Source organism: Sarcophilus harrisii, chromosome 2 (assembly GCF_902635505.1).
Source record: "Sarcophilus harrisii chromosome 2, mSarHar1.11, whole genome shotgun sequence".
NCBI lineage: Eukaryota > Metazoa > Chordata > Mammalia > Dasyuromorphia > Dasyuridae > Sarcophilus > Sarcophilus harrisii.
Window position 1 is genome coordinate 403,845,340 of NC_045427.1, and position 23,601 is coordinate 403,868,940.

Sequence of the window (23,601 nt, forward strand, 5' to 3'; positions counted from 1 at the left end):
CTCCAGGGAGCGATATACAAAGCCATCTCTGAAATTAAACTAAAGAAAAAATGGCCACAGACAGGCAGCTTGAGGAATGGGTGAGATTGATTGATTGATCTGAAATCACCAGAGTAGTATTCTGGAATATCAGGAGGAATGACAGCAGCCACAAACACAAAGGTCTCCTCAAAACAATATACCAAACAACTCCAGGCTGCTCCCCCCCTCCCCCAAAAAACAGCCCTGGCTTCTATTAATGCTACTCCTTAAAGGACAACAAAGGAGAGGAAGTATAAATCACTGATTATCAGCCCACAGGAATCAGCCTGCCAATTTCTGCAGGTGAGAGTCATTTTTCTTCTATTCAATTCACTTGTCTGGGGAGATACACACTCCATCCCACAGCAGCTCCCTGCTTCCTTCTTCAAGACACAGACTGCCTTCTTCATTCACTATTTTTAGGATTTGCTTTAGCCCCTGGAGTCATCCCAATGATTTTCTCTTTCTTTAGACCTTCATCTCTTGCATCCTCCACACATTTAAAGGAGGAAGGAAAAGAGTATACATGGAGAAATTTATGTTTTATTTTGCCAATTACATTGTTACATGAGTGGCTGTGGGAAGAGTTTGGGAAGCTAATCTGGGAACTGAGCCAATCTTTAAAATCAGTGATTTATGGAACGGAATCTCATCTGCTGCTCTTCTTAGGAGGCAGGGGGATGGATGACATGGCTTCATTGAGGTCCCCGGGAATTCTCAAATCTCTATGCACCCATATTCACTTTAGCTCAGGTTAATTCACTTAACAAATATTAAGTGCCTACTGTATGTCAGGGATACAAAGACAGGGATGAAACAATTTCTGTCCTCAATGGGCTTATATTCTGCTTTAATCAAGAGTCTGGTTTCTTTGTGCTTTTGCTCAGATTTCTGAGTAAAAGGTTCAATGTCCTCCTATTTTGGCCTTGTGTGCATTTAGATAAAGCCTGTTGCTACACAGCTCAATTCTATTCACTACCAAAACCCCAGAGAAGTTCTATTTCTGCAAATCAGCATGGTCAATCTTTTAAAAGGGTCTTAAAATCCAAATGTGTTGGGGGAAATCCCCTATTTCATTGAGAGGTTTATTGCTTCCATGTTTAACACAAAGACTTATGTCCTGAGGGCAAAGTCTGGGTCTATTCAAAGAGTTTAAAGAATGAACAACAATAACAATAAAATTGCCCAGTGGTACCCTCTTAGGTTCTGGTAGGCTTAGGATGGGAGGGGCATGCAATGGGTATAAAGGGATGGGATAAACAGGGGAGGGGAATAAGCAGGAACTAAACACTCACAGGGTACGGATCTTTGGCATATGGTTGAAGCTGGTGACTGGGATGCGGCTGATGTTGTTGTTGTTGAGGGTACTGTGGAGAAAGTAGAGAAAGAAAAAATATCATTAGGTGATCAATGGATCTGTGTTGGCAGGCAAAGGCTGTTTACATGAGTCAACGTCTGGACAGGGGAAGTTTGCAAGAGTACCTATAAATCAGCAGCCTGTGATTATAAATAGGTGTTTGGGGATTCACATTCAATGGAGAGACTCAAATAGCACCTTTTGCTGATAGCCGAACTCGAAATGGTCTATCTCTAACACTGGCCACTCCCATATGGGTTGCTGCTCAACAACCAAAAATGCAGAGGTCTACACATCAAATCCTTCCCTTCCCCAGGTTTCCTCTCAGCATCTTTGAATTCCATCTGAATACTAGAGCATTCTTGGTCTCTTTCTCTCTAATTGTGTAATATATCATGAATCGAATTCAAATGCCAACCTCTTCCTTGCAGGCTATCCTGATCCTGCTGGCCATTTCTCCTAGGACCTCAAGGAATACAAGATAATCCAGAGATTATAAAACAAGAGCAAACTTAAAAAAAAAAATTAAAGATTGGATTTTTCTGTCTTGCCCAGGCTAAATATGCTATGTCTGCTTACAGGTCCTCCCCACTGCTGATCTTCACAGATCTGATCTGACTGATTTTATCTTCTTTAGGCAGCCTGATGACTCCCTGCTCCCACGGGAGTACTCAGCCTTAACCCTCCTCAGTAGCAGCAATCACAGGTGTTTGCCACCACACTTATAATATATAATAATGTTATTTTTTAAAGGATGCTATAGAAATATGAGTGTGCAACTACCATGGAAGTAATAAGGGGTTAAGTTACAGAGATACCTAAAATACATAATGTTATAGGATGAATATACTAGAGAAAATAGGATTATAAATTTAGTTGGAAAGGACCTTAGAGGCCATTGAGTCCAATTTCTTCACTATATAGATTAGGAAACTGAGACTGAAGAAAGTTAGATGACTTAGTCACATAGGTTAACAGGTGTCTGAGGTAGAATTTGAACTCAGCTTAGCTCAGTGGAGAAATATCCATTTTTATAAATCTTGGGCCTAGATGGATGGATCTCTTATGACAAACCCTCAGTTTCTAGCAGGTGAACTGGTAATTCCCACTCCCACTCCCTAAAAGGGGAGATCCCAGCCAGTTTTCTCTGAGGCAAGGCAGCTGATTAATATTTTCTTCTATAAACAAACTGGCTGTGAGTTGTCTAGGGCAGGCTGCCCTCATTTGTATTGTTCCTAATTACATCGATGACTCCTTGGCAGATTAGAAGCTGTAAAGTTCATCAAACATTCCACGGGAAATGGAAATTAATAAAAGAGACAAAAACAAAAAAGCCCTTTGAGGGGCAGGGTCAAGTGAGGGAGAATTGAGTTGTTTGGATATGGGAATGAGGAATCCATTTCTGCCCTACTCATCCATGGAGATGACAGCTCTTAAACTAACAAGTATCATTTCCTGCCCACTCCATCCCTCCCCTGCTCCAGTCCCATGTTTTTTTAAGCTATAAGATGTGGAGGGTTTTGAAAAATAAGATGTGAATGTAGCTTTTGGACAGAATTTCCTATTAATTTATTCTCAGCAGTTTTATTTACCTTGTGATCTTGGGGCAAGTGACAGCTTTTGAATATCAGTTTCCTAAACAGTAAAACAAACAAACAAACAAACAAACAAAAGCAGTGGGGGGGGGGAGGAGGGGAGAGGGATAGAGTTGGACTGGAAGATCTCTAAGATCTACCTTCCAACTTTAAAATTTTGTCATTCTATATTGTCCTTTATTAGTCCAGAGTTTACTAGGGACATCATTATTCTTTTCTACCCTGCCCCTTCCTACACTGGCATCTCTCTGCATGCCCTCCCTCCTTTTTTTCAGTGATATGAAAGGGTTCTCTTCCTGGAAGTTTCCCTTCAGCAAAGGAAGGCTACTTTTGCCTTCTGCCTTAGAATACTTGTTTTCTAAGACACCAGGCATATAATAAAGTCCATCATTCATACCTCTAGTTCCAGGGCTAACTATAACTACTGGCTTGAATTTGCTGGAGTCACTAGCTGAACCACGATTGAAGCCTTTGAGGTAGAGTGCTTGGAATATCCCATTTCCTTAATGTTCAGACCTGAGGATAGTTTTGCTCAAGGATTAAAGGGACAGGGGGAAAAAAACCTCTTCTTTTTTTTTTAATGCTGGGAGGTATGGTTGGAATGCCAGAAGACTGTCAAATTGCCTAGAATTCCACATTTGGAGGCTATCTATCCCTACTCAGACTGTTCTTTCCCCATCCCACTGAAATATAATCAGAGACATTTCTGCAATAACTTGTTCTATAGTCTTCAACTGAGTTTACGTCCCCTTTCCATGTTCATTCCAAAGCAGTTTTCCAAACAAAATACTTTCTTGTTATTGCTGGATCCCTACCACCTGAGCCATCCTCAGACATGAATCTGCTATAAGGCATGAGAGAAGTGACAATTTTCTGTTTCACATTTACCCAGCCAAAAGAGGGACACACCTAGTCTCATGAATTGGTAGTTCCTGTATATATTGGGACACTCAGGAGAGCAAGACTGAAGAATAACCCTGAAGCAGAACGTTAAGAACAAGAATCCCTTGTTAACTCCTAACTTGTCTTTTCAATTCATCTGATTCACACACCTATCTTACCTCACTCATTCCTGTCACTTCTCAAGTCTTTTCAACAAATGGTTTATAAACACTGAGCCACAAAGCCCGAGTCTAATTTTGTAACCCCAGTATGGGGAAATGGATCGAAGGAGTTCCCTAATTTCACAGATTCTATAAACTTAGTTAAGGAAATTCCTAAATTCTGCGATTTTGAGTTCCCCAATCATTTTGCTCCTATAACACCATCTCTTCCCACCATGGATGAAATGCACTCCTTCTCTATCTCAGTTTCAGAGTCTTTCTCTTCCTTTAAGACACAGTTCGGCACTATTTTCTACAATAAGTCCTTCCTGATCCCTATCTCCAGCTCCCATAAATACTAGGTCCTTTCTTTCCAAACTACCTTGTCTTTAATGACTTTGTTTTGGGTGCTCCAAAAGTCTTAATGCTATTTTAAGTTTTAATTACTCCAGAAGTATAAATGCTTTATAAAACAAATAACTGGAGAGTATAATTATTTCAATTTCTTTTACATGTAATTTTGCTAGTTTTGTCAGTTAAAATTTTAATTTAAACTTTAACAGTATAGATCATCCTGTAATTATGCATTGTGTGTGTGAGATCGTTTCTAGATGACACTTTATCAAACCAGTGGACTGGTAAAGGAGGTCTCTTGGCTTGCCTACCTCATTTACCTGATCTATCTCTATTAGACTTTTCCCTGTGTGGTCACATCAAAACTATCATATATGCATCAAAACCTTGTACTTATTGCAATCCCTTTGGTCACTAAGCAAGCAGCAGCTGATGAAAATTTTTACAAAGTTTGAAAACCAACTAAACATCAATCTGTTAAAATTTAAAATAACTAATTTAAAAAGTTGTATTTTCTAAATTTGTAACATTTACATCTTTTAAAAACTTTTAAAAATAGTATTTTATTTCTCTGCCCCAAATATATGTAAAGACAATTTTTAACATCCATTTTAAGTAAGATTTTTGAGTTCCAAATTTTTTCCCCTCTTTCCCCTTTTCTTTTTCTAAAATGGTAAGCAGTTTAGTATAGGTTATATAGATACTATTTATATTTCTTAAATTACTAAAACTTAAAACTGAACTAAGACTTTTAGGACACTATACACACACACATACACTTAATTTATTCATTTTACATTTATATTATGTTTGTATTTGTCTCTCCCATTACAGTGTAATGATTATCTTATTCCTCTCCACTGTCATCTAGTATAGTTGTACCTGGTACACAGCAGATACTTCTTCTCTACATGCTTCTCGATTGATTGATATGAATCCTGGCTTTGCCACATAGTACTTTCGTCTGCCTGGAAAGGTTGCTAAATCTCTTTGGGCTTCAGTTTCTTCATCTACAAAATTAAGAAGTTGGACTAGACTTCTAATATCCTTTCCAGCTCCAAATGCTATTGCCTTCCCCATCAATTTGAGAATTTCCCAAAGACAGATAACCATGTTTTTTATTTTCTTCTTTTTTAGTATAGAGCCCTTACAAAGTACATCCACAATCAATGACACTGGTAGTATCTCACACAGTGCCTTGACTAATAAATGTTTGCTGTGCTGAACCAAATTGACTGACTGCCAGATGCTCACTAGAATAGCTTCTTTACTTCATAAATGCAAAGACTTACAGTCCCTTTAAATAATAGAGACCTTCTCCTCCCACCCCCACCCCTCTCATCACTAGTCTTCCCTCTTTCCATTTGCAGTGACAGCATTTACCAAACAACCCAGGGAAATCTCCAGCAAATGGCTAGGTCCTAATTTGGCTGCATGTATGGTACAATTAAGTGTTGGGCTTCAACTGTAACTATAGCAGACAGCAACACTGCACAGATGACTTATTAATGTATTATTATACTGATATTTAAATGTGAGCTATAATGAGAGCTATAAAGCATTTACGATAATAGCAATTATTCCAGAACCAAAATGGCTAAACATTGTATTCAGACTTTGATGATTTGGCACCTGGGTCTCTCAACTCTCAACTCTGAACTCAGAACCAACAATATTTTTTGGTGGGGGTTTATGGGGTGGGGCCACAGTTAACCTCTCAAGTGCTGATCCGTCTAGCAGCTTGCTTTTTATTTACTATGCTACCATGAAAACATCCTTATTTGGAATCCCCATGTCTTGGAGATTATATCATTTAGAGAAATGTTTAGTGGGGGGAAAGAAAATATTGGGGGTGAGAGGCTAAATGTGCATGATAGCTATCTTCAATTATTTGAGTGGTTATCAAAAAAAGAGGGATTTGACTGGTTATGCTTGGTCCCTACAAGGCATAAGAAATAAGTGGAAGAGGCAAAAAAGGTAGATCTAGGTTTGATGCAGACCTAGAATTTCATTGACATGGGGGCAATTCTCATAAAGAAATCCCCTTCATTAATGTAGATACAGTCTAATGAGTTGCTTAAGGAATTGAGAAGTTAAGTGATTTGCTGTTGGTCACAAAACTATCATGAGGTAAGATCTGAATTCAGGTCTTCTCTCTGTCTCTCTCTGTCTCTCTCTGTCTACATTTATCTCTATCTCTAACTATTAAGGCTGCCCTTGAATATATTGTGTTTGATTCAACAAAAGCTTCTTTACAATGAGAATGACTTGAAAGTGGATTGGGGCAACTAGGTGGTGACATAGTGCACAGAGTTTTGGGTCTGAGGTCAAGAAGACTTATCTTCCTAAATTCAAAGGTGGCTTCTGAGCTGTGCTAACTGGGTGATCCTGGGCAAGTCATTTAACCTCTCCTGTTTCAGTTTCTTCATCTATAAAAATGAGCTGGAGAAGGAAATAGCAAACCATGCCAGTTTCTTTGCAAGAAAACCCCAAATGGGCTTGTGGAGACTTGGACTTGACTGAAACAACTGAATAATAACAAAAGTGGACAATCTTGGGAGGGAGGTATGTTGTTGATGGGCTTTTTGCTTCAATATGTTGTATTTAGGTATATTAACAGCCCTTTAGAAAACTCTGAAATCTCTTCCTCGTCTTGGTGTCGGTGATTTTATCAATAGGGAACATATCATATTTCCTATTACTCTTACTGGTCCCTAAGGAAAGCCCTTCCCGTCTAACCCAGATGAATTATAGCTTTCACATCACTTGCTGCTCACAATTGGAAAGATTAAGGGGGAATGGCTCTATGTGCCTGCTCTTAGATTTTCTGCAGAAAACGCTGGTAAATGTTTAACAACTGGCTCTTGGGGTTGGATGGGTGGGGGAGATCTATGGCATATTTTAAAGTGTAATCTGCATAGTTAACATGTTCTCCATTACTTTCTTAAGTTTAGATGATCAACAAAATAATAAATCAAGCTCTTATTTGTAGCACTTGTTAATTTCTGAGGTATAAATTTGACAGTCAGCTCTCCTGGAAAGATAGGTATGGGATACTTATGAAGGGCTTCTGATGCTAGAAGGAAAAATTTAAATTTCTTCCCAGAGAGAATGATAAACTAATGAAGATTCTGAGCAGAGGAATAGCATGGTTAGACCTGTTTTTAAAGATTATTTTGGCGGAAGCTATAACATTGGTAATATCTTTATAGTTATAGCTATAATATCAATTTCCTCATCTGTAACATGCAAATAATATTTTGATAACCTATTTTACAAGATTATTTTGAGGAAGATTTTGTCAAACAAAGCATTGTGGAATCATGAATTGTTATTATTAATTGTGGCTATTATTATAATATTATTATTATTATTATTATAAGGATTTATTGACATTCTGGCTGTAGTATTTATTATTTTGTATAATTATTTGCATTGATATATTATATCTGTCTCTGAATATATCCCTCTTTTGCCAAGGAAGTAATTTCATATGACAGAGACTAAAAAAAGAGGATAAAAATAACAATAATTAACAATGATAATAATAATATCTGACATTTGTACAGTGCTTTAAGGTTTCAAAGTAGTTTACATTTGTTATCTCATTGATCTTCACAATAATCTGGTAGGTGCAATTATTATCCCCATTTGATTGTTGGGAAAAATGAGACAGACAACCTGAGTGTCTAAACTAGTAAGTGTCTGAGATAAGATTTGAATTTGGAGTTTCCTGAACTCCAAAGCCAGCTTCTCACTGGACTACTCCAGAAATTCTTTCAGATAATACATGTAATATTCCACCCCAACAGTCCTTCATCTCTTAAATTAAATATGCATTTTCTCAACTCTTCCTCAAGATTGGTCATAATCTTGGTGTTTGTTTTTTGTTCCACTACTCTAAAAATTATCCCAAAGCTATGAAAGAGTTAACACTTCTTCCTAGCACACAATTAACTAAAGGAGTGACTTGGGGCACTAGAAAATATTTGACTCATTAACAGTAATTGAGAACAATCAAAGATACTAAAGCAGAGAGGGAAAATTATTGGCCTGGTAATCACGACTCATTGGTTATAGTCTCAGTTTTTCTATTAATTAATATTGTGATTTGAGACATTTTACTTCAGTTCATCAATTCAATTAAACAAGCATTGAACACCTACTGTGTGCTGAGAACTATGCTAATCAATGAAGAGACAGTTAATTTTCTTATTGCCTGCCCATTAGTCAAGGGCAAATTAACTAGATGTTCTCTCTAGCTCTAAAATTCTCTAATTTCTTAATACATATGTATATACACACATACATATGTATTATATTTGTTATTGTTGAGTTGTTTCAGTCACATCCAATTCTCCATGATCCCATTTGGAATTTTCTTGGCAAAGATACTAAAGGGGTTTGCCATTTCTTTCTCCAGCTCATTCTGCAGATGAAGAAACTGAGATAAATAGGGATAAGGGACTTGGCCAAAGTCACACAGCTAGGAAGTATCTGAGGCCATGTTTGAATTCAAGATGATGAATCTTCCTAACTTCAGACCTCATGCTCTTACTATTGCCCCACGTACTTGTCCAGTATGTATATATGTAAATATGTATGAAGCTCCTCTCTTATTTTGAAAATCTTAGTAGAAATATCAGCTCAGAATGAAAGGAGCAGGGATGATTGTCCCCACTTCACAGAGGAAGCTACAGAATTCCAGAGAGATTAAGTGACTTTCCTAAGAATATACAACAAAACAAGTTATAGTGACAGGCACAAGATGCAAAGTTGACAAGTCTAAAGACTGTCTCCAGAGCACTACTTTGCAAGCCTGCCTATAACCATGATTCATGACAGGCTAAGCCTATTGTCACATTCTAACAAAACCTTGATTTTGATTTAAAATTAATTTTCTCCCTCTCCTTCTTACTTTTTCACTTTCTTCCACTCCTTTCTTTCTCTTCCTCTATCCTATCTATTCTTTTCCATCTTCCTCCCCCTTTCTTTCTCTTCCTTTTTCTTCTCTTTCCCCTCCATTCTTTTCCTTCTTCCTCCTCTCTTTTCTCTTTTTTATATTATATCTCTGTTTTTGGCATCTCCTTATTCCCATTTCTCTTTCTTTGGACTTACTCAGCAGCTTTTTAAATCTGAAATGGAAAAAAAAGAAATCTGCCTATTTTAATTGCTAGTAGTGGAGATATGACCATGAACCAGCTACAAAGTGCTCTAGTAAATACAGAGAGGGCTCTACCTGCCAGGTAAGGTGAGCACATGGGTCCATTATTGAGGTTGGGAGGGGAGCGAGCCTGGGATCAAAATAGTCTACCATCTCTGTCTGCCTACTCTCCCTTTCCTAGAAACTGACTTAGCTGAATATATATCATATGGAACACTTGGTGTTTTTGGCTACTGGTAGAAGCCTCGAGGAGGAGACTTGGACCCTGCAAATAACAAGCCTCTGGCTCTCTCAGGATGTGAATGGCAGCCACGCTTCCAGAGTCCCGACTTTCCTCCTTCCCCCATCTCAGCTTCTGGGTCCCTCTTGCTGAATGCCAGGAGCTCATTTGCCTAGTACTGTAGCTGCTCCCTGATCTTGCTCAGGATAGACATCTTTGATCTGGAGGATCTGGGCCTGGCTGGAGCAGCCTTGGCGCTGGCAGCCTTAACAAGGCTGACATTTCCCTCTGTCTCCTCTGATTAGGACACCGCTTTATCATTGTGTGCTTTCCTGGCTCTGGGTGTAATCTGTGTGTTGTGTGTCCATAACACCATGTAATTGGCTCTAATGCAACAATATTATCTATGTGCATGCAACGGATAATTGCAAAACTGGGCATCTGTAAGCTGATGCCTGCCTGCCATTCTTCTGGGCTGCTCCCAGTTCAGCTGAGAATCAAGGGCCTTTCACAGACTCCTTAGGTTGGATGGTTCCCCTTGAAGGTTTGCCTATTTGCTTCTGTGTGTAGAGGAAAAATGCCTTCTGCCCAAACTCGAACAGTCAGGGTCTCTTCTACACTCAAAATCTAAGGCAGCTCTCAGAACCCAAGGCAGCCAGTTTGTCGCCTTTGCCTATATGTATAGCCTGGAGATATGTTATTCTGTATACTATTGGAAAAAAATACTATATTCTGTCCATCAGTGGCCCTTCCTCTAAGTATGTCAGAGGCAAAAAACTTTAAACTACCCCAGTTTCAATTCTGAGGAGTGTACATGCTTCAAACAAGTGAGGTTACATCAACATTTAACACCTACTATGTACAAGGTGATATATTTGGTGCTTTAGGAGTTTTTTGTTTTGTTTTTAGTTTTTGGAATAAGGAATTAGGAGTTCAGAAGAACAATGTGGTAAGGAGGGGAGAATGAAGGAAAATTAGCTGTATCCTTTCTTCTTCCCTGGATTGGTTGGCTCATCCCTGAACTATAGTAATAAAACTAGGGAAGCTTAATACCTGAAATAAGGGAGATCTATTAGCCGTACTAATCCCTCTTGCCAAAATGCAAAGTTTAAAATAGACAGGGGAGGACAAAATACCAGGTTTCAATTAGAAGATGGTGTTGTGTGAAAGGGCACTGGACTTAGGATCTAGGAAGGCCTTGGTTTGAAAAGATTCATAGACACTTATTAGCTGTGTAACCATTGATAAGTCCCAACCTCTCTGAACCTCAGTTTCTAAAATGAGGGGATTAAACTTGACCTCAAATGCCCCTTCCAGGTCTAAATTTAAAATGCTATGAATACCAAGGTCCACTGGAACAGCAGGGTACAAAGACCCAAAGAAGACTGCTGACAAAATTGAGTAATACTTCTTGCCCTAGAATTTGGATAATGTACGAGTTGTCTGTCTTCTCAGAATGCTAAAACTTCTGATTTGGAACATAATCATAAAAAAGATTGCTGTCTTCTTAACCCAAGGTAAAGGTGACTTCTGTAGACTTCATTTGTGGACAGCAGTAACTTTTTTTTGGTATATTCTCTCCCCTATTTCACAGATAGGACCCTCACAATTCATAATCTCTCAACTCCAATTCAATTTTTCAGTGGCAATGTGATTTTCCCATAATCCATAACTATGACACATTTTTTCACCAACTCAATAAACTCAAATAGCTAAAATCTATTATATAATATATACATAGAAAACCTTCTGTTTGGCCTTTGAAACCCTTCACAACTAACCCTTTTTAAATTATTTTTTTTATATTTATTTTTCTCCAGTGCCATATTCCTTACACACAACATTTCATCTCAAGGTTCCATACCTTTCCAATGACTGTTGTTTCCTTCCTCATCCCCACTTCTGGATTTCCCTGGCTCTTGAGAAGCATGGGTCTTTCTATATGTCTCTAGCACTTAGTACAGTGACAAATAGTAGGTACTTAATAAATGCTTATGAACTTTTCTTTTTGGTTTCTGTTTTTTGTTCCTCCTTCTCCAGTTTTTTACCCGAGATTTTGTTGTTGTTCAATTATTTTAGTTATGTCCAAGTCCTTGGGTGGTTTGCCATATCCTTCTCTAGTTCATTTAACAGATGAGGAAACTGAGGCAAATAGGGTAAAAGGATTTGTCCAGAGTCACACAGCTACTAAGTATCTGAGGCCAGATTTGAATTCAGGAAGTCACACACACATGTGCATATATTTATACACACATATCTATTATATATAGGTATATATTAAATATGTATAAATGTGTACTGTGTATATATATATGTGTTATATATATATAAAATATACAACACATGCTATAAAATTGTTGTATTGTTTATCCTTTGTGCTTGAAGAAGAACATGACATCAAGGAGGTGATTAGCAATAGAAAGATATAAATTTAAAGATTTTCATTTCAGAGAAAGTGTTCCTATTATTCCATTGCTGAGATTATTCCTGTTTATGTATAACATAGTCTGAGGAGGAGGACAATATGAGTTCTGTTGCATGTGTGTGTATGCATTATGTATGCAGCAATATTACACACATGATATGTAAATATTATATATACATACACACTTTATATTGTGTGTTTATTAAGGACTTTATAATTCTTATTTCATTTGATTCTTACAATAACCATAGGAGATAGGTGCTATTATTATCCTCATTTTATAGATGAGAAAACTGAGATAGACAAAAGTTAAATGATTTACTCAGGATCATACAGCTAGTAAATATCTTAGTCTGACTTTGAACTCAGATCTTCCTGAGCCTAGATCCAGCTCACTCTATCCCCGACATCATTCACATGCCATCTTCTCCTTTAAAATATGTGTTCCTTGAGGACAGGACCATTTAGATCTTTCCTTGTATGCCCAGCCTTTAGCACTCTGTCCAGTGCACAGTAAGGGTAGAGCGAATGCTCGTGAAGCCTTTTCCCTATCCTCTCTTGTGAGTTATTCAGTATACATCACAACAAAAGCAACTGATCGCCAGAAACACGATGAAACAAGGTCTGCGGGCTTCTGACTGTGGGCCATTAGTCCCAGCACTACCATTCTCCCTGCCTAGAAATTGTCTTCATGCTACTGTGCTGAATCAGCTCCATTAGAATGCATATAGAATGTATATTCTTTGCTGAGGCTGCACTATTGATTGCATGCAAGAAGGACCAGTTTGAGTTGAGGAAAGAGTATTGCTACCCTTCCTTTGGGTGCAGGACACTAGCCCAATTATCAGATCCTTTCTCCTCACTGCCAGCAACTTGCCTGCTTCTAAATACTCATGATAATCACAAAAACACTTTGCACTGATAATAGCTAGTTCTGCCCCACAAAAATAATAACCTCATATTTGTTTTCTATGTAATAATGTATATGTTCTATCTTCTCTTAGAGAATACAGTAGCCTCTCCCGGGCAAGGAGATGCCATTTTTATCTTTGTATCCAATGCCTAGCGTACGATTGATACTTAATAAATGCTTGATTGATTTGTGAGTACTAGGATTTTATCATTTATAAAACATTATGATATACACTATTTCTTTTGATCTTTACAATGATCCAGTGGGGAAAGCAGGGTAGGCATTAGTCTTTGCATTTCACAGATGGGAAGACTGATGTGAGATGCCTACTTTGATCTCATGTAGTCTATTAGTAGCAGTTTAATTTATAAGCACTTTTTCCTTCTTTGAATAATGTGTGTGTATATGTGTAAGTATGTAAGTATGTGTATATATAAGTACAAATATATAAGTATATGTATATATAATTACACACACAAGTACATGTGTATATATGTGTATACACATATAAGTACACACATATGTGCATATATATACCTACACACATATAAATATATTTATATATAAGTACATGTATGTATATGTGTACATATATGTGTATGTATATATATATATTTAAAAGTATATGTGTACATAGAAGTATGTGGGGCAGCTAGATGATATAGTGGATAGAGTGCCAAGCTTGGAGTCAGAAAGATTCTCTTTCCTAAGTTCAAATCTGATCTCAGATACTTACTACCCATATGACTCTGGGAAAGTGATTTAATCTTGTTTGCTCAGTTTCCTCATCTATAAAATGAACTTTGCCAAGAAAAATCCAAAAGTGGACACAAAGAGTCAGACATACTGAAAAATGACTAAAGTTGTATGTATGTATGTATGTATACATCCATTTATATATGTTATTACCAACTCCATCCCCAACAGAACATAAGCTCCTCATAGGCAGGAAGAAGTTTATATTTTATTGTGATAACTCAGTGCCACTTAATAAATAATAATGCTCAATAATGCTTTTTTGAGTTGGATTGAATTAGAACTCACTATTTCCCCCCTGAATTGCTCTTCCATACAATGTCAGTCCATTATCCTATAAAACACTATATAAATAACATTATTATTATAGTTATTTCCTCCCTGAGCTGCCAGCAGCTTGCCCTTGTTGGAGACCCTCACAAACTCTAAGAAAGGAAGGGGAAGAACATAGCTTTCAAGAAGACCTAATTGGCACGGACATTATTCTAGCATGAACTCTCTTCTGTTTTTAAGCAGGCAGAAGGTGGATCACACCATTCTTCTGTGAACTGTCTGATCCACTCACCCCACAGTAGGTGCCTAATAAACCTTTGTCATATTGCAATGTACTGTCTATTCCTGTAGGCAAGAGCTATGCTCAGCCCGGCTCAGTGCAGGTTCAACAAAACCCACCAGCATCACAAACACTTTCTCTCTACCTACATTATACATAGATGGGAATCATCTCAGCAGGGGACTAACAGGCATGCTTTCTCTTAACCAGGCTCCCTGGGTTCTCCCTGTGGTCTGGATGGTCAAAAGCAGTCAGTGGGACTTTCTGAGCTGCAGTGGGAGGATCATGAAGACGCCTCTCACTCAGCCTCTTACTTTAGCCTATATCCTGGGTGCTGCAGTTTACTAAATTCTTTGATCTCTCTAAGGACCATTTAAATTAAAGCTCATAACCACTGTGTGGGCATATAATGAAAGCAACTGATGCTGCACTGATTAATCCATTACTCTCAACTGTTAGAAAACATAATGATCTCACAAGGGGCCTTATTCACTGACGTATAGCAGTCGGGTTCTAATTTGACACCTCAAATTAGCAGCCGAAGCAATAACAGCTGGGGTTTTTGTCTCAATATTTGTACCCAACTCGAAAGTGATTTGGCACTGGGTGAGCGTTATTTTTAAACACAGAGCTCTCACCGCCAAGTAACATTTTAAATGTTCTCCAGGTGTCATGTAAAACCTACAGAAATAAATAAAAACAATCAATTGCTAATTTAGGGCCTTTTTTTAAAAAAAAAAAATGACAATGACTCCTTAATAGGAGGTCTTATCTGTGATTCATTAATACATTTTGAAACTAGATTATGATGAATGAAAAGCTGCTTCTATTTAACCAATTGATTGCTTTGTTTAAAAAAAAAACAGTTTTTCTAAAGGAATTTTCAAATGTAAAAAATGAAGAATAGAGAAAAATAAAATTTTGAATCTTTTCATCTTTTTGTTTCTTTTATTCTCAACACTATCTTTATTCGTGACTTCTGTTGCCTCCAAAGGGCCAAACTCATTTTCTGAGATCACTGTTATATAATGGACATAGTGCTAGACTTGGACTAAAGAAGACCTACATTCAAATCCCATTTCAGACACTCACTAGCTTTGTAACCTTGGATAAGCTACTTAATTTCCCTGAGATTCAGTTTCTTCATCATCTATAAAATGGGGAGGAAGTTGGTTTCTAAGGTCCCTTTCAGCTCCAAATGTATGATCCTATCCTCTTATTTATCCAGAAAGGAGGTAGAACCCAGTGGCAAATTTATAATCGTATTTACTGAACATGCTGCAAGTTAGGGGAATCACTGAGAAACCAATTTTCCCTATTATATTCCTTCACTTATAAAAATAGAAGCTTGAACATCAATGGGTCTTACTAAAATTGTTACTAAAATTACCAATTTGTAACCACTCTGATAAACTGCATTACAAAGAAAGAAAGGTGTCCAGAGTGGTGAAGGGATCTAAACTACCTCCAAGACAATGGGGATGTTTACCCTGGAAAAGAATAGTTTTTTGGTGGGAGAAAGGATGCTATCTTCCAATATTTGGAACACTACATATACAAGAGAGATTATGCTTATTTTACTTGACTTCAGAAAGTAAACTATGATCAATAAGTGGAAGATATATAAAAAAAGTTCTGATGATGAAAAGCTGTTCAAATATTGACTGGAAAACCTCATGAGGTCCTCATTGCCAAAGTAGGCAATTGAGGAGATTTATGTTTCAAGATGGAATAATTTAAGTGGGTGCTGAAGCCAGTCTAAAATTCTGTGCAATTTAGAACTGCAAGTAATCTTATGAGTGATCCAGTCCAACTTTATTTTATAAATGAGGGAACTGAGGTGCTGGGAAGTTGTATGTCTTTCTTGAAGTCACAGAGGAAGTAAATAGCAGAATTCTTCCTACACGGCATCATGGATAATGCTTTACAAAGGGCAGAGGGCACATGTGAAGTGTTTAACATGAAAGCATAACCTCAATGGATATTCTTGGAATAAACTGAAAAAGAAATGGAAACTGAGTCATGATAGATTCTATGCATGTCCCAAAGTAATGGAGAATAGAGGGAGACCACTCAGCATAGCAGAATAAGCACTGAAGTGTTATTTAGGAGGAAAGGCTCTGCTGACAGAACTAGCTGGAAAAGTTACTTCTCTCTGCACATCAATTTCTTCAATCATAAAAAGAGGGGCTCAGCAAGATCCCTTTGCAATCTGAGATTCCATGGTTTTATTTTGAATTGTACCCCTTTAAAATTTCACACTATGTTAAATGATTCAGTAGTTTAAGAAATTTAGCAAATGAATTTTTTTTTAAACTAACTTTTAAACATAAGAAAAACTTTCCAGGTATAATACAGTAGATAGATTTCTGCAAGAACAGCCCTCTCTGCATGCTGGGATTTTCAGGTTCTGTTTAAATGCTTGTATATAGTGAATGCAGTTAAATGCCTTATTTTCTTTCTACTACCTACCACAAATTGTTAAATCTTATCTCAGATACCCTCTATTCAGATGGATTATTTTTTAAAGGATTATTTTTAATGACACTTTCAATAGTCGTTATTGGGGGGAAGGAGTACTTAAGAGAGGCATACAAATAAATATTAAATAAAACTCTCTAAAGCAAAGTAATCTCCATGTATTCTGTCTGGTATTCTTATTTTGCATAATATTTCTTTTGATGAAGTTTTTCTCTGATACCTCACTATGAAATGGAAATGTTACTAGGATTTCAAAGGCTATGTTAACAGAACACAGGTCCTGGTTGGTCCTTGGTCAATCTGGAAAGGCTTCAAGTATGGGTCCAGTGAGAGAGTAGATAGATGTCTTATCAGAAGACCAGCTCAACTACATTTGGAGGTTCATTGTTAAAAGGCTAGCCATTACATAATGTCTTATTTCAGACGCAGCACTCACAAAGAACAGCCCCTAAAATGCAGAGGGCTGTAACCTGTCTCTAGTGAATACCCATGCCGATGAAATAATGGCTCTTATAAAATACTGGTCAATAGTAATTATTACTAACAACAACAGCAAAAGTGACACCTTCTACTCATTCACACTTATATTATAAGCTCTTTAAAAAGATAGCATTTAAATTGTAAAATTCCTTAAAATTTTTTTATAACCCTGGCCATTTAATAGTTGCTTAGTGTTTGCTAAATGGAATCAAAGCTCTTTATTATTTTTTTTCTTTGTCTAGTCTTATAATTTCATTGGTAGACTAGCAACTTCTAGACTGAGAGACTTGGTTATTGCACTGAGAATAAAGGGATTCATAGAACATGGTAGAGACCCTCCCTACCAACATTCCAAGCAGACCTATTTTAAAAAGGTGAAGTGATTTGCCTACAGTTATATATCTATTAAGTTTTGTAAAGTAGACTGGAATCCAGGTCTTTCTAACTCCAATGCTGGCTTTCCATTCATTAAGTCAAAATGTTTTTCATTTCATTTTTACAGTAACTTGAATTAGGCAAGGTAGATAAAAATTACTCCATCCCCTCACCCACACCTCCTAATTCCAACACCTGCATTTTACAATAAAGGAACAGGTATTATGGAAGCAAGTGATTTGCTTCTAATAACAGATTCAAATAATTTGCTTCACATAACAGATCTCTCACAAAATTTTTCTTGGACCCTACCCTATGGCCTTTTCATATTTTATTAAGCATTCCAGTGATTTATCTTTGTCATACTTTCCATAATTTAAAGGAGGTAATGATGTTTTATTGATCTTTTAAATTTATTATTTTTTTGGTACCCAGCTGGAGCCTTACATTTGCTTAGCAGAGTGCTGGATAAAAGTTTGTTGAAATGAACTAAGTTTACATGAAAGATAATGCTAGATCTAAAATTCAGGCATCCTCCATCCTCCATACCAATCCCATTACAGTACACTGTCTTTGGAATTCATGTTTTTCTTGTATTTGGAATTAACTTTCTAGTTTTAAAAAAGTGTTATATTTCTTTTTATAAAGCAGAGCACTAGAGATATTTTTTTTTTAACTTAAGCTCAATATTTGTTTTTTCTTATTTAAAAACAACTTTAAAAATTTGAATAAATGTATCAAACCCATTATTTTGGGTGAAAGGAATTTTGTTTTTAGATGACATTTGTGATTTTAACAATCAAAGGAGTTCCCATTGAGAAACTGCCAGTCATGAACATTGGGGCTTCTGAAACTTAATAGTCTTAGAGAGTTGTTGGGAGGTGTGGAGAAGTTAAATGACTTACTTAAGGTCATGAAGCCTTTGTGTAGAGACAACGATTTGAACCCAGGTTCTTCCTGATACCAAAGCAAGATCATTTAACTATGCTGTACCATCTCCTGTCTTAGGGACTATTTAAAAAAAAATACATCCCAATGCTTCATTGTGAAGGAAGGAATACCAGGGTTCAAAATTTGGCTTTCATACATACTTGTCATTGCAAAAAAATTACTCTATTTGGAGTCAAAAGACCAGAATCCGAGTTCTGGATCCCTCTGAAATCTTAGTTTCCTCACCTGTAAAAGGAGGAGTCAGAAAAGACGGCGTCTGAGATCCCTTCTGGCTCTAAATCCTACACTATTTCTATTTAATTTCAGGGGATAAAAGGTTTCATTTCATTAAAGATATATTTTTTTTTAAAAAACTGGTCACTTTTGATTTTTAAATTGGTACAATGGATAGAGTATTGAACTTAGAATCAGGAGGACCTGAATTCAAAGGTAACCTCAGACACCTATTTGTTACGTAACTCTGATCAAGTCACTTAATTTTAGTGACTTTTCACAACTATAAAATAGGAATAATAATAGCACCTATCTTTCAGGATTGTTGTGAGACAAAATGAGATCATAAATATAAAGTGCTTTGCATACCATAAAAACACTAAATAAATGCTAGCTATTAAAACTATTACTATTATTAAGTCCTTTAGAGCTTTCTCAATAGAGGTATGAATACTGGCTCTGCTAGTATGATCTTGGGAAAGTATGATCTTAGCTTTAGAAACTGTCCTGCCTTTCCTTTCATTTTACAGATGAGAAAAAAGGGAGAAGTTAAACAGAGACGTTAAATGATTCATCTGAGTTTATGAAAAAGGGAATATCAGAAGTAGGATTTTAATTAAAGCCCTCTGTCCCATGATCTTTCCACTATAGCATGATATCTCCCCTTCAATTCAGTTAAAACTGAAAAAATCTTTTGGGGACTCAGTTGTCCTTGCATGAAATGATGGAGTCCTGATCCTTTTTTTTGTGTCATAAAATGCTGCAGTAATCTGGTAAAAATCTATATAAATAAAATCATGTAGAAAGTTACAAAGAGAAACAATTATATTTAAATATGGTTATCAAAATGTTTTTTTTAAAACAAATTCATGATACAGATTGAAGCACAATATTTTTACCTTTTTTGTTTGAAAAACTGTTTTTCTCATATTTCCCCCCTTTTGATCTGTTTTTTTTTTTTTTTTTTTGGCACAACATGACAAATGAGAGAAATACATTTTAAATAATTGCACCTATTTAATCTATATCAGATTGCTTGCTGACTTAGGGAGGGAGAAAAATTTGGAACATAAGGTTTTATGAAGATGAATGTTGAGAACTATCTTTGCATGTGTATGAAAAAATAAAATACGATTGAAAATTTATTTTTAAAATCTTACAAGTTTACTAAATATAAGCAAAAAATCCAAACACAGACAAACAAAAAAACAAAACACCACAAGTTCATGTACCCCAGGCTAAAAACCCTGGCCTTTTAAGATCTTTTCCACCTTTGAATCCTAGGATCCCCAGAATTTTTCTGTGGGATCTTTCTTTCTCTGTGGTTGGACCTCCATTTGGTACTTTTCACTTTGTGGTTGTACTCATAGATACACAGTTTAAATAGATTGTCACCTATTTAAACTATACTAGTTTAAACCATAACCTATGGTCTATTTGAACTATCACTAGCTTAAAAGGAAGCAGCTCAGATTCTTTAGCTAAGATCTCAAAGGTTGCTTTTAGCCTTAAAATTTTGTGAACTTTTGTGCATGTTTTGGTCTCTTAAACTAAGAAAATTTTAAAAAGTCATCGTACCATCACAGGATTAGAGTTGGAAGGAACCTTCACAATTATTTTAGAAATGAGGAAATTGAGGCCTGAAGAAGTGAATGTGTCTTGCTCCCACAGGTAATTACAAAGTTTGGGCTTCAAACTCAAGTTTTCTGACTAAATCTAGAACTCTTTCCACTAAGCCATTTGACCTTTTTTAACTGTGTCGATCTTATTGCTTTTTGGCAACAAATGGACTGATTCGGTAGTATTTAAATACACCTCATTCTACAGACTTCTAAATAATGAAGGGCTTATAAGTACTAAATAAATAAGTACCATAATTTTGCCACTGGTGATGCCTCAAAAGGTTGTTAGCAATGGTGTGAATTGAAATCTCCCCATCACAAGATCCTAAGAAGATGAGAATTGGCTGCAAATTATTTATTTTGCCACATAGCAATGGAAGAATTACCTGATGTCCATATTTGAACAATAATAGAGTATCTGGTGGAAATGAGAAAAAGTCAGACCAAACAATGCAGCATTTGGAAGCATTCAAGTGAATTTTAACTTTTCAATCAGATGCCTGACTTTCTGTTAATTTAGTCATTAAAGGAATAAGAAATTCTTCCTAGTTTGTAGTATGAAAACGGGCTTAAGAAACTGGTAGAATTTTTCCTGGCTGCTTCCTTTTTGTAAAATCTCTGACCTAAGTACTCAAAGCTTGAACATGAGCTCTTTAAACGAGCAGCTAGGTGACACAGTGGATAGAGTACCAGACTGGGGTCTGGAAGATTCATCTTCCTTAGCTCAAATCTGGATTGTTTGCCTTAGTTTCCTCATCTATAAATTGATCTGGCGAAAGAAATGGCAAACCACGCTGACTGGAGTCTTGAAGATTGGACATACTTAAAATGACTGAACAACTGCAACAAAGGGCAGATTTTTGTTGTGTGTCTGTGTCTGTATTCCCAGGGCTAAAGCCCAGTGTCTGGCACAGTTAGCACTTAATTAACAAGTGTCACTTGATTGGCCAAAGAAGTTTGGGATTATTTTGTGGGACTGCTTTTTATAATTACAATGCCTTTTTATCCTGCATAGTGCCAGGCATATTTTTAAATTAAGAGAAGAAAAGAACCAGAATGATTAAGAAGGAAAAAAAATCACCCAAACAGGGTAGTTGTTTCTCAAAAAAAAAAAAAAAAAAAGCTGTTAGGAGCTTCTGTTGTTTTAATGGATTTCAGATGGAGCTGGAGGTAATTTGATCAAGGTTTAATTTTATGAATCAAATGCTAAATAGTTTAAATATATGTGTATGCCCATAGTTCAGAGTTGTAAGTAGGACAAAATGACCAGACTTTGTACTAAAATTTAGAGCACAATGATAGCATGTATATTCCTTCAGCAAGAAGAAACAACTGAACTTAGTACCCAATTAGCAAGAATACCTCATTAAAATAATATACAATCAGAAAGCAATATTTTTTTCCTTAGATGGCTAGGTCCTTCTTGGCCATTATCTTGTCCTATATATACCCTAGGCAACAGCCTTATTTTTTCTATACTCATGGGAACTTGGGTCCTGGTAGTGGAAGTCTTGTGAGATCTCTCCATCTCAATTTGTCTTTCAAAATTTATTTGAGGGGATCTCTCGTGGTATCTGCCCCAGGCATCACCAATATTGGCAGTTAGGTCTCACCATAAATCAGAATATCATAATGACTTCTCAAAATTTACTAATTAGTATTAACTTTACCTTAGAGAAACAGAGGGCAGCTCCTTGTTAGACTGTAGTCTCTTTAAAGACAAAGATCTTAGCTTATTTACACATTATATCTCCCTTGATGTCTAGCAGAGAGTTTAATGTATTTTTTTTTTCTCCCCTTTATCTCATTTTCCTCCCTCCCTATCCACATCTCCAAATCTTTTCCTCTGTCTTTTCTAAAGTGCAGCAATGACTCATTTCATTCCTTCATTCATCTGGGAGATAGGGAAATTTACCCTGTGGCTCCTAAATTAGTTATTCGAGGAAGAGATTAAAAAAAAAAACACCTCACTGCTTACCAGGCAAGTAACAAAATAGAATAATGCAGAATCATAGAATATTTCCATGTTGGAAGTATTCTTGGAAAAGAACACCTAGTTTTACTTCTTCGCAAGGAAAACTAAAGCTCAGAGAAAGTATTTTGCTCAAATTCTCATAGCTTAGGAAACTACACCCTACTCCCTATTAATAATGAAAATGATGATGATGATGATGGTCATGATAATGACATTTATACAGTGCCTACTATCTACCAAGCTGTCAACCTTTCTGTACATTCTACAACATTCTTATGAAGCTATATGGAACAGAAGAAGCACCATAGCTTTTCTACCAAATGTGCTCTGGGAAACCAGGAACTTTCAAAACAACAAATGTTTCTGTCTATTTCTATAATTTCAAGGACCCATGGGCATTTGCAGAGAGACAGACTAGCTCTTGATGCTAAAAGCAAAGCCCTTTATTAGGATGTATTTCAGCTCACAATGAGGGGACGCAGAAGACCTAACTTGGGACAAGGAATAGGGGTGGGGCAGGACAGCAGAAAAGCAAATGATAATTTGTTCAATTATTAGAGAAAAAAGGATACAACTTGGGTGTCATTGGCCAGAGGGAAATCACTGGACCTCTAGTATATTGAGCAATCTTTGTGCTTTGGTTATAGTAGAACAAGGGTTGAAGATGTTATGAAAGACTGCCTTGTGCACTTGGTATATTTAGGGGTAGCCCAACATAGTTGTTCCTTCCAGTTCACCTTCCATCCTGCACAGGTAAGAATTTCTCAGCAAAGTGGACAAGGACCAACACCAAAGGCTTTTTTTAGAAGGGGGATGGAGTCTCTCTCGGGTGCATCTGATTGGTTTCCTGTTTCTGAGGTGACAAGCAGGGAGATGCCAGGGACTGACTAGTTGGCTCCTGATACAGAAATTTCCAGCACAAAAGATCATAGCATGGAAAATCTCAGATTTGGAAGGGTCCAGAAAAGGGTGGGAGTACTTAAGCAGAAAGAAGGGCTGTCTAAAAGAGGTAGTTTATTCTAGGCACCCGAGTCACTCAGAGAATTTTCCTCCCAACAAAAGGATTTCCTGACTACCATAGTAACTGGCCAATTTGGAGCTCT

General features: G+C 36.7%; 1 protein-coding gene across 5 annotated transcripts in view; it reads right to left on the reverse strand.

The window, feature by feature from the left end:
• The window catches only part of SLIT3 (slit guidance ligand 3), a 772,326-nt gene that overhangs the window by 176,648 nt on the left and 572,077 nt on the right, over positions 1-23,601 (reverse strand). For 4 of the 5 annotated variants that reach the window (XM_031949421.1, XM_031949420.1, XM_031949423.1 and 1 more), the window contains one exon: positions 1,317-1,388. In XM_031949421.1, the coding sequence (XP_031805281.1) occupies positions 1,317-1,388 (72 nt within the window). Of the gene's footprint in view, positions 1-1,316; positions 1,389-5,252; positions 5,368-23,601 lie in introns of those variants that run through there. The other variant, XM_031949424.1, reaches the window with a different exon arrangement.